The 12,624-nt window shown below is 32.8% G+C and overlaps 1 protein-coding gene and 1 long non-coding RNA gene across 7 annotated transcripts; one reads left to right on the forward strand and one right to left on the reverse strand.

The window, feature by feature from the left end:
* Positions 1 to 62: 62 nt before the first annotated feature.
* LOC109544541 (G protein-activated inward rectifier potassium channel 3) lies at positions 63 to 11,862 on the forward strand. Of its 6 annotated transcripts, none has more exons than XM_019914795.2 (8): positions 63 to 334; positions 3,920 to 4,239; positions 9,337 to 9,521; positions 9,582 to 9,850; positions 9,956 to 10,153; positions 10,205 to 10,379; positions 10,493 to 10,711; positions 11,539 to 11,862. In XM_019914795.2, exons 2-8 carry the CDS (start codon positions 3,965 to 3,967, stop codon positions 11,676 to 11,678), a joined length of 1,461 nt encoding a protein of 486 aa, XP_019770354.2. In that variant the 5' UTR covers positions 63 to 334; positions 3,920 to 3,964; the 3' UTR covers positions 11,679 to 11,862. The 6 variants fall into 6 exon arrangements, with proteins under 6 accessions (XP_019770354.2, XP_019770352.2, XP_019770358.2 ...); XM_019914793.2 differs by lacking the exon at positions 63 to 334 and adding an exon at positions 672 to 1,348; XM_019914799.2 differs by lacking the exon at positions 63 to 334 and adding an exon at positions 2,895 to 3,030.
* LOC125503723 lies at positions 2,004 to 2,798 on the reverse strand. The gene is made up of 2 exons (XR_007281029.1): positions 2,713 to 2,798; positions 2,004 to 2,658 (listed from the first exon to the last, which is right to left on the reverse strand). It is a non-coding gene; the product is annotated as an uncharacterized LOC125503723 (long non-coding RNA).
* Positions 11,863 to 12,624: the final 762 nt, after the last annotated feature.

Below are 12,624 nucleotides of genomic sequence, written 5' to 3' on the forward strand. Positions count from 1 at the left end.
AAACAACTTGATACCGATAATCGAATCGAACATAATATTTTGAAAAAACAACTTACATTTAAACGCATTATTAATTTATTCAATAACATGCAAAGAGAGACACTAGTGTTCTTCAAATTTCAATATAAACATTTGCTAGCCAGAAATGGTCTCATTGCAGTTTGGGCAAAAATCGAATGGGGCTTTGCATCTTTGTATAGTTCTTTGATTACAAGTGTTATCGGTAGGTGCAAGTGGATGAGGATCAGGCGGAAAGTCATCATAATAACCTGGCGGTCCTTAACCAGGAGGGCCAAATGGTGGTGAAGGTGGTGCAGGAGCTGGAGGACGAGGTGTAGGAAAATATATCAAAATATAAGGAATGTGTATCCATCGTTAGGGCTGGTAGGAAATTGAAAATCCATTCCTCTGCGTCCATCATCTCCTTTAGCTACTGGAAGAAATATACATGTTTTAGTACGAGCTTGCTTACTATTACCAATTGAATTTACATTCCTACCTATCCAGACGACTTTGATGCTGGAATCTGATATTTTACAAAAATGTATCTAAATGGTGTTTTTTGCTTCAGAAACCTTGTTTCTATGAATGGCAAAAAAAATGTTGCGCTTCGGCTGCGTGAATGAGAAAACATCCAAGTTGCAGGAAACTATTATATTTGATGTAAATTTAATTTGTATTGATTTTTATACTAGTCTCACCTTTCAGAAAATCATTAAACAAAAGTATAACCAGGCAAATGCGAAACTGTGCATTTTAAAGCTTTTCAATCTATTCTATAGCATTTAATCACGTTGTGTCTGCAATGCAGCGAATTTCGGACTTTTAATAGTATTAGTTTACCCTAAGTTGTACAAAGAGTCGTTACATAGTATAATTTTACTGTAAAAATCGAGTTCTTCTGATCAATTAATACCGAAATGATGCAAAAATCGAATGTTAATTTTTTTCGATTAAACCTTGATTGAAACTATGGTGTTGAAACCTGAGCATTGAAAATATTACTTTTGTGGCAAATACTCATGATGACCGAAAAATGCAATGATTTTATGATATTCATTTAAGCAAGCAACAGATTTTAATATCGATGGGTAATTAATATATACAAATTCCTACCATCTCACATAAACCAAACGTAAAACCGCGAACAGACACCTGGTGGTTTCTAAGATATCATCGCGTGTATTTCATCTAATCCATATTTGCTCAGATAAGGATTTTAGAATATTTTTCACGATTCATATCAGTTAAAACACACATTTTTCTGTCTGTGGACACATTGCAGCCGTTTTTTATTGAGTTAAAAGAGTGTGCAAAGAAACATGTTACAATTTGTGAAAGACACGTGGTAAGTAGTCGCCAAACCTACCGATAGGTTGATAATATTTCAATTATTATTAATGAACAAAGGTTATTGCGCATAATAAATTAAATAATATGGTAGAACTAGACAGCAAACTTTTCAAAGAGAATGCCACATATTTTTCATTTAATTAATTTTAATTAAAGCTTGGTGAAAAAACAGAATTTACATTGTTCAGTTTTTTATCAGTGATCTAACTTCTAACAAATTTACACTTTATTGGCGGGATTTCAGCACCCCAGCAGAGTTCAAACTGTTATTAAATAAGAGCCATCACTTAAGTGGTTTTTTAGCTTTAAAAAAGCTTGAAAAATTATTTATTACAGTCTATTTTCAAATTTATGGTTTAAATTATTTAGCAGAACAAATTCTATATTCTGTTCTTATTCTCAACTTTTGCCTTAAGGCACTTTTTCTCGCCAAACGTTTTCCAGATACGCTTTTCTGCAGGTAAAATCCACTGACAATAAATTGTCTTCTTAAGAACTTATGGGTTATTTTAGTTGCGTTATTTTATCTTTTTCATAGTGAATGTTGCTCGGTTAAATTATTACAAAATTATTTAAAAAATCATCATCGTTTCTCAAACTATCCGTACAGTAACGTTTTCTGCAGTCATTATTTAAAAATTAAGTGACACTTTTATCGGAACAGCTATTTATATTTCTTTGAAAATCAATAGGTATGATGCGCGAGTTAATTTTACATCATACGTACAATTAAAATATGCCCTTTTCTTTAAAATAAAATTGAAAAAAATGGCTTTTGAAGGACTAGACATTTTTTAATTTTACTTCTGGCCGAAACATTTGTGCCATTTTTATCTGTTTTGTAAGACTGTTTGAACCTTTTTCGCAAATAATGAGAGATTTTTTGTATTTGTGTTTTTTCTTTCACAATTTTTTTTACGGCAAATTTTTTTCGAACCTGTTTTATTATGAGCTTTGGATCAGCCACAACCATGTTTAAAGATTTTAATGGCCAACATCTACTAGACTGTGCTTAAATTGCTTGTTATCTCAAATGCGTGCGTATGTTTAAAATAAAATCGCTGCCATGTGGGCAACTAAGAAATGATTTGCAGTTGAAAACCCAGCTGTAGACGAGTATTATTCTTCTGAAGGATTTGTACCCCAATATATACAATTAAACGCTCAAAAATTAACATCGGCCTGCCATTTGGTGCGGTATCTGGTCCGGTTCGAAGGACCAAAATGTTTAATTTGCTCGGTGGTCCAAATATAGTTGTACCCCTCAGAACAGCATAGTATCTGTTTATGACAAACTTCCTTAGCCTATGAAATGATATAATTTCAACAGATTGAGTGTGTAGTTTAACATATACCTACGAATTGCATATAGTTTTCTTAATTGTCTTCTTATGTTACTTTCAAGCATGCGATAAAGGAGGATATTAATAATTGATTCATATCCTACAATTTCCATTTCCAGATAAGCAATGTTAATGCTGCTACTTTAAAGCCAATCACTATTAATCTAAATTGAATAATCGTCCAATAAAAACTCGTTTGGCTATCAAATGAACATACGTTTGCATTGAGGTGCTGTTGTGTTTAGGTGCAGCGGATTAATGTTCATCAAAACTCAAAAATTGATGCTCAAGCTGTTGTGTTGAAACTATTTGAGGTCGTGATGTTACAACCCAGGTTGAGTACAAAATATAATAAATTACATTGCGACAGCAATTTTTTAGCACGCTAATGAATTTTGCGGTTTGTACAATCATAAAATGTTTTTTTTACCAAATTCTGATTAACCGATTAATTTTTGATTGACAATTCTGACAATCTAATTGAAAATTTCTTTGGGGTCAATTTGTAAGTTTCAAATTGCTGGTAATCTGACTAACCATTAAATTTTGAATATTATTTTTATTATTTCTTCGATTTGAGAGAAGACTATTATTAAACTCTAGTCAATAGCTTTAACGAATACCCAACTTAGCATATTTTTTGTAAGGAAACTACTTGGCATTAGACTGTATTATTTAATTAGACAATTGCTCCAAAAACATTCCAAGACGTTCAACGCTGTACGTTTCCGGGTTTAGCCACTTGTGGTTACGTAAAAAACCATCAAAGTGATAATAATTCAGCAATTATCAATTTGAGTCAATGCAAACACGTAGCGACAATTTGCCAAAATTTGCGAAAAACGTCCAGAAAATAGCTAATGTAAATGATGAAGGAAATGGACTTGATGCAGTTGTTAAGTCGTTAGGAAAAAGCTGGGTGAGGGTCAACACAATAGATTAATACGATGTTCAAATAAGTGTTAGCACAATTGGTTAGTGTCGCTTGTAGTGTCGATTTGAATATGGCCGGTGTGGGTTTTAAAATGATTGTAAGTGACGACGTAAGCAATTGGTGTTGAGATTTAATTTTATTGAGCCAATTCTGCTGTGAGACAGTGCGACTGCTTTAGTCGTTCTTTAATCCCATCAAGTATTATGAAGTAAAACTAATGTAACTGTAGTCAACATCAAAGTGAATGGTTGCAATGTTAGTGTTCTGCTAACTTGAAGATTCCTTTCAGCTAACATGATATTTACCATCACTGAAAGGAACCGAGTCTCAAGCCATGGCAAAGACAATCCATCGACAGGACAACATCCAAGAAGAGGGCACACCGATGGTGAACAATAATAATTCGAAATGGATTTCGTCCAGATTTCGGATCGGTTCCAGTACTCCAGATTTGCCAGCTTTCGGCGAAATCAATCCAAATGCTCCGGATGAAAACCCCTTTGAATTTGGTCAAAGATTAGCTAAGGTCGGAACTGAAGCAAGCCTGGCCAAAGCGTCAACCTGCGATGGCTCTTTGTATAACGGAATTCAGCGAACAGATGAATCAAGGTGAGGAAATTGATTTTTTGCTCTGTTGGATTATATTGATCGACTTCTTCTGCTTAAAAACAATGAGGCATTTGATTAGGTATAAAAAAAATTTGGTTGAGTAAAAGAATAGTTAAGCGAAGATTAAGGGGTGAATTCTGAAAAAGTGTGAGTGGAAACAGGAATATTTTTCTGCTCCCTCACATCCAACCGATTTCTCGAATCTAGGAATATGGACTCAATCTAATGGGAAAAATATTCAAATTTGGTTTGCAACGTTTTATGTAAGTATATTGATTAATTTTCCAGTATATAGTAAGCTCTTAGATGTCTACCTTGAACTTTGAACTTGAACGAAAGAAGGTTTTGGAAATTTTTTCGGGGTTTCCTTCCAAATCCTTCTACAATAATTATTGTTAGGTTTTCCCTAATCAAAAATAGAGCAGGCATGTCGATTTACAGGAAATACATTTAACGGGGTGAACGGGATTTATACATACACCGCTCTGGAAAAAAACAAAAAAAAATGGTCAGTCAGTATAAAAAATTAAATAGCAGTATCAAATACTTTCATTTAAAAACTTACGTTTCTTTTTGAATCAATTAGTCTTTCTACATTACCCTATAAGCTTCATCTTCAAAAAATATTTAAAAATAATTTAATCATCATCATCATCATGACGAATCATGATTTTTTTTATGAAACTCCGGAGTAAATATATTATTTAATGTATTTTATTTTCTTTTTTTCTTTACAAGTTATTCAACAGAGAAAAAACTGATTCAAAAAATCAAGTGGAATGCGCACACTTTTCAGCTTAATAGTCGATTAGAAGATTCAACAATTTTAAGACTGATTTAATAAATTAAACAGCACCAAAAATTCCATTAAATCAGCTCGCATCAGTTATGCATGTGACTCTCATCGCAAAAATCGAGCTTGTGATCTAACACTTAAATTTTATATGATATAATAGTGCTGAAAGATAATTTGAATTGAATTGAAATGATTGACTGAGAAAAAAAGTGAATTTTAAAGAGACAAAATAAGCAATTTGAACTGGATCAACGAATTTTAAGGAATATCATACGGAAGATTTAAGCAGGCGGCAATCTAGTGAGATGGATAATAATGATAAAAAGGCCGAGAAAATATTAACATACCCAAATAAAAAACACATGTGAAAAAATTTTCACTCAAAATTGATCAGCCTTTTTTGCCTAAACAAGTGTTCAATCATATTGTTATGTTGAGTAGTAAATGGGTAAATAAATACTTTGCATATATGAAGTTACAGTTGCTATTTGCATATCAGGGGCAGTTTTATCCAGTAATCACAGGTAACGGAGCGTCTGACGCTCGATCACATTATAATTACAAGTAAATAAATGGAAAATCTGATGATAAATCAAAGATAACCGTTGTCATGTTATATATAGCACTTGTAGAAGTTGAAAATTCCAAAAATCTTCAGTTTTCTTTCCGCCATCAAGCTACATGGATCGAATGAAAACATTCAAGTGCTAACTAATGATGACTGCTATTGACAAATTAATTGTCGTTAACATACGAGTGCAAATTTATGATGCCTTGACAAGTTTTATAAAGGCCAATATTTTCCAAAAAACCGTTCAGTTCGCGTAAGATTGTAACGTTTCGACCAGAGTGACAAATTAAAATGAATGTGGAGTGGAACCCAAAAAAATTTGCCGAAATGGAGCAGGCGTATGATAAGAGATTTTTGCTCGATACTGAAAGGAGTTCACCTAAATCTCCAAATGGGGAACTCACACCAGGAGTTTACTATTATGGCAAACCCACTTTTTCATATTCCAGTTCACCTAGCAGGTATTTTACAATTTTAAATGCCAATAATATTAAATAATAACACTTTAAATTACATTATTTTCGTGCTCTTTTTTTGCAAATTTCGCTTGAGGATTGTAAAATTAGCCAGCAAATTAAACCACGCAAACTCTTCCGAACTTGTACATGAACAAATGTAAAAGTGTACTTGAGTACAACGAAAAAGAAGCAACGGTTTGAGTTGGAAGCAAAAGCTTGAACAAACTTGGATTTCTTGAAAATTAATCTCTACAAATGGAAGAAATGAAGACAATTTGAGTGGTACATAGAAGGTTGAAACTTTGGAAATAGTTCAGCTGGTTACGAAACACCAAACTGTATTTCTTTGAAATGTTAAAGTAATCATTTACATACAATTAAAAAGTTCAAAATGTAATTAGTTTTTGACGAATTTAATATTCTTCCGTTTTCAAACCTTTGTCTTCAAAGAGAACCTTGAAAATAAACATTTATCACCAAAATCAGGCCATTGTCATTCTTACACCTAAACTGGTATACAACACAATGATAAGAACTACTTTCATCTTATCAGCATTTCAATAGTAGCTTACAACCTAGATAGTAGCTGTTTTGTTGAAATAACCGCAATTTTCCACTTGTATTCACTTCAACTCTGTGTGCAGTTTTCAACTTAATTAAACCTGGATACTTAAGCAATAAATAATACATTATATAAATTGAGTAACAAGTGAATTGTAATTATTTTCATTGAGTAGTGTGGATTGTTTCACAATATCTACGTACTGTCTACTTGTAATATTGCACTCAAAATTGATTGAAATATGTACCTACTATAGTACTTAGAGCATCTACTTATAGTCAGCAAATCTTAAAAATGCGTTCATTTTTGTTAAAATAAAACAAGAGAAATACCTTTTGATATAGAAAGTTGGTAAAAGTGCTTTGCTTGACTTATTTCATTTGTCTTCCCTTAGGATAAAACGGCCTAATTGTTAAAAAAACAAGCTGCTTTACTCTTCTGCTAGCGACAAGCTTAAGATAACACATGATCTTTACTGAACGTCAGATATTTGCTCAATAAAATGTGAAAATATCGAAATAAATTACAATTTTAAATGTTTACTTTTTTTAAGAAATTTTAAAAGCACACAAGGTAATAAATCGATCATAAAAGTGAGTGCAAACAACTGAAAGGCAATTGAATCTCGGCAGCATAATTTTAATTGTTTCCTGTATGTATAATTTTATGATATTTGTTGCAAATTTTAGTTGCAAAGTGCTTTTGCGCTTTCTTTGGGTAACAATGTTGCGTCGTTAGCCTCACAACTTCATTGAAAATTACCAATATTTCTGCCAGTATGTATTGGATTATGGATATCGTTAAAAAAATTAAAAGGTATAACTTCATATACTTATATTATTTAATTAAAATTAGATTTATGAGCTACATATTTTTGAATTTTCCTTAGACTTTTAAATATAACTTTTGTGATTGTGAGTGACTCGGTACTACCTGGATTTCCAAATCTCTTTAAATTTTGCTAATTTCACAGTTTCAGAAAGAGACTCGTAACAAGTAAAGAATTTTCTAAACTTGACTAAACCATTAAAAAATGAGTACTCACTTATTAGTACCACTTTTGCGGTTTTAGGTCATGAAACTCCCAGCTTCCTAATTAAATATTTACTAAACAATCAGAAATCTATTTAATTACATTTTTCTCATGTTCAGTTCACAGTCGATTACCTTATTATAATCCTATCAGAAAAGTAGATAAAACTGTGATTACATCAAAAACAATTTTAATCATCCCAATTAGCAGTTTTTCAGTTTTTATTCGAGGTAATTGAGAACGTTGTCGTTAATGCAGCTCCAATGTGAATAAATAGAACCAGTTAGACTACATGGGACTAGTGATTGTGCTATATTTTTGTGTTATAGTGAAACGGTATTAATTGGCTATTGATTTTAATATTTTTTAAACGAGACGAGGTAAATAGTGATTTGTGCAAATTTATGGTGCGATTTAGAGATTAAGTCGAGATCGTATAACGTTTCGCTGTTCAAGTAAAAAGTGGAAATTTTCAGCACAGCAAATACAGATTTTTGCATGTGTGTAACCATCAGGTCGCTATTTAGAGGCCTTCAAATGTTCAATGTTAATTTTATTTCAGAAAATAGGCAGCGTAGGCTTTAAGTCACTAAGGTAGATTTCAGTGATTATTTTATATAATTCAACATCGAAACTACTTAGATTTCCTTGGTTTTTTGAAATATATTTTATGCTTAAAATATTTGGTGCCCATTTAAGTTTGTATGAGGATTCAGTAAGATTTGGGTTTTGGGAGGTTGGGTGGGATTTCGCACCTATCACTTGAAACTTGGTGAGATTTTCGGGCTTTTAGGCCGCCGTTGAAAAAAATACTGCTTGACGTTTCGCAAGCACAAGTGGCATGCATCTTCAGAGGTGGTTTGCTCGAAAGTTAGCCGTCAGTACGGTGTAAGATTTCGAGCAAACCAGGTTGTTAGAACCAAAAATACATTTTCTACGAAGAATGTGTCAGCATAATTAAATAGTTGCATGGATATAACGGATTAAATTTTATTACATTTAATACTCGAGATTTATTGAACAAAAGTTGGATTCGATTCCATAAACCAGTGATATCCGAATCCAAGTTGAATTAGATAAGAGACATTATCACTTGGTCTGAACGAAAAACACTTTTATTTGAACAAAACGGAATTGCCAGACGTTCAACTAAGCAAAATTGTGCCTGAGACATTCTGTTAATGTAGGTAAAAAATTGGAAAAAAATAGCTGCAACTTTTGAATTTACACAGTAGGTGAGAGTAACGTGTGCAATATCACTAGAATCAAGTAAACTAATTAGGAAAAAAATTCAGAATAAAGCATTAATTTTCTTGAAATATAGCAACTGAAATTTCTAAAAACTTTCGCATCCCTATAATAATTAACTTGATCTTCGATCAATTATGATGAATAGGTTTAACAAAGCCATAAAAACTGTTCGTTTCAAAAACGGCAAATCATACAAAGAACAAAACTTTATGTCCTTAAAAGCTGCTCAATGCTTCAAACTATTTGAACCGTGATTTTAGAAAATGTTCAAACTATTTAACGCAATCATCGCGTAACTCAATTTTTTCATTCATTCAATTCAAATTCACGATAAAATCTTATTCCATCCAATTCTAAAGAATCCTTTTCTGAATGAAGCAAACCAGGGCCTTGTTGACGGTTTATGTTGACTGATATTTTTTGCAGGAAATCATTCAGACCCAATGCAATACGAAAAATGCGAAGACGGGCCGTGTTCAAGAACGGAGACTGCAACATCCTGCAGTCCAGAATCTCAAAGAGACGATTGCGCTATTTGCAGGATATTTTTACCACGTTAGTCGACTCGCAATGGAGATGGACTCTTACCATCTTCGCCATCGGTTTTGTAGGTACGCTGTGCCCACTCAGCAACAACCACTTATGGTGTGGATAAAACCATCGTTTTCCAGGCTCTTGGCTTTTGTTTGCCCTCATCTGGTGGCTGATCGCTTTCACCCATGGTGACTTGGAAGACGCTCATCTTCCAAATAGTCAAGCTGACTCAGAATGGACACCGTGTGTCTTGAACATTCATGGATTCACTTCCTGCTTCCTCTTCTCCATTGAGACCCAGCATACTATCGGTTATGGTGTTCGAACTACCACCGAAGAATGTCCGGAAGCCGTCTTTATTATGTGTTTGCAAAGTATTGCTGGCATGATTATACAAGCTTTTATGGTAAGTGTCGACAGTTTAAAAAAACCCAAAAAAGTTTTTTGATGAGAATGGAACTATGTAATACATGGCATGAGAAATGAATATTGATAAAAGATGTGATTTAAGGTGGGTATCGTTTTTGCAAAAATGACGCGTCCCAAACTCAGAACGCAAACATTGCAGTTCTCAAAGAACTCAGTAATTTGCCAAAGGGATGGGCAATTGTGCCTGATGTTCCGTGTGGGAGATATGCGAAAGAGTCACATTATTGGAGCTAGCATTCGAGCTCAGCTTATCCGGTCCAAGAAAACCAAGGAAGGAGAAGTGGGTGTGTTGAGTAATCAGTAATAATTTTCTAATAATGTTTCATGGTAGATTTTAAACAACTTTCAAACCGAATTGAGTGTGAACGCAGACGGGTGTGATGGAAATTTGTTTTTCATCTGGCCTATGACTATTGTCCATAAAATCGATGTACAGTCGCCGTTTTATCAGTTGTCTGCTGGTGATTTGTTGCAAGAACGTTTCGAGATTGTAGTCATTTTAGAAGGTATGAAGAATTTTTAATCTCCTAAATAATTCGATGTATTAATTCTAGCAGGATCTAAAACTTGCCCTTTTCTTAACCTATTTGTGTTAAATTCGTTTATTCTCTCTGTGTAGGTACAATAGAAAGCACAGGTCAAACCACTCAAGCCAGATCCAGTTATTTGGCCAGCGAGGTTCTCTGGGGGCATCGATTTGAGCCTGTGGTGTCTTATAATAAGGACAGGCAGGGATACGAGGTGAATTACTCCAAATTCGACAATACTTTATCGGTGGATACGCCTTTGTGTTCTGGATCGGATTTGGCGGAATTTTACAGAATTCGAGATATGCCAGGTACGAGTTTTTTATGCTAATACATGCAACTTTATTTTAACACATCTTTAATCCACAAGAACATTGCTTAAGACGAAATTTTCTATTGGCAAACTCAACAGTACTTATTAGCGGAAGTTATTTAAAAAAAAAGACCAGCAAAATTAGATAATGACGGTTTGCGTTGGTTCAAAGAAACCGCATAATGCAAAAAGCAAATTAAATTTTATTTAGAGATGCTTGAATTGATTAATTGACGCTTAATCAAATAATATGCAGGACATTTTCTTGCAAAGTCAGCGTGAAGTTGAGGTGAAATGTTTTATAAAATTGTGTTCAAAAAACGTTTCAAAAACAAAACAGTTTATATTTTTAATGGAATTTTTTCCATTTTTCTTTTCATCATTTATTATTCATCGTCCATAAGCTTACTGTTTTTTTGCCAGAGAAAATGAAACTAATTGTTCGATTAAACTCGATTTCGATTGACCTTAAAGCTTGAACTTTTCAATAAAAGACATAGTATTTAAAATACATTCTGCTAGTAACTTCGCTTTAACATTCAACCGCTTTTTAGTTTTATTTCGTTTTTAAGAATTAATTATATTTTTTTCCTCAATCCTTTTCCTTTATTGTGTAGTTCTTCAATTGTTAACCGCCCACCATACAAAATAGTAAACGTATTTGACTAACTACATTAAAATATGTAAATAAGTTTGGCTATCGTGCAGTTTAGGCTTCAACCTATTTATTATTAGGAAAACTCACAGTTTTTGGATTTTTTTTAAATAAAAAAGAACAATTTTGAAAAACATTTGCCGATCGTAATGTAAAAAATATTTTTTTAGAATCAGATAAACAGCCTGTATCAACAGACCAGCAAAGTTTTATATTAAAATCACCACCAAAGTTGATGAATCAAATGAGAATTGTTGATGTCGAAGAAGAACCGAATGAAACAAAGCCATTTCCTACCGATTATTTGTGAATATTTAACTATGTTTCTTATTTATATTCATTATTTTATTACTATTAGCGATTTCCACTCAATATGTTTAACTTTTTATTTATATTCGTTTTAGTCGTTTAAAATAAGTTAGGTATAGTCAATTGATTACTTATTGTTATCAAAAACTGGTTGTTCCGAATAAAAATACATATTTTTTATAGAAGCTTTCCATTGTTGAAATTAGTAATTCTCCACTAATCGATCAGAACAGAAACGGGATATAAATATTCTATATTTTTAACATACTTATTTTTGTTTTTATTTGTTATCATTATGGCAATTATTTCAGTTCAGAGCCGGAGAACGCGAAAAGGATTCACATTTTCAAACTAAACTTCTTATGCAACGGTTTTTTTTTGAGGAAAATACGCCGGTTGTGACTCACTTTATGTATTATTCAAAACACTGAAACAGGACAAACCATACTCAAATTAAATAAGCAAGCATTTATTATTATAATTTCCAAAATATATTTCTATACTTGTTAGGTACATAAATAATAAACAAAATAAAATTGCAAAACATCCAACTTGACAATTAATACTAATAAATACAATTAATAAGTAAATACCAATAAAACCTTAGCCATTGAGCTTCATTCACAGAGATCACCGTTAACATTTAATACTGAGTTTAGGCAAAAAATCTTCTATCACTTAAAAGATAATATTATTTACAGGAAACTATTTTGTTTGGAATTTTTGGCATCACGCACTCAATTTTGATTACTTTTAGCGAACAGTTGAGAGAGAAAATCGGTTTGTTTTCGGTTGACCATTCTGAATCCCAAATTTCTGATTCCAAGATCGGAATGCACCGACCCGTTTCGAATATGAAAACAAAGTTGTCCTGAATAGCATGCGGATGTGCGTATTGACTCCTTGGTAGAACAATCTTCGCCAAAAGCGTTCAAATGATAATTTAG

This window comes from Dendroctonus ponderosae, unplaced genomic scaffold (genome assembly GCF_020466585.1).
Source record: "Dendroctonus ponderosae isolate FM_Combo_2020 unplaced genomic scaffold, Dpon_F_20191213v2 Dpon_F_20191213_27, whole genome shotgun sequence".
In the NCBI taxonomy this organism is placed as follows: Eukaryota; Metazoa; Arthropoda; class Insecta; order Coleoptera; family Curculionidae; genus Dendroctonus; species Dendroctonus ponderosae.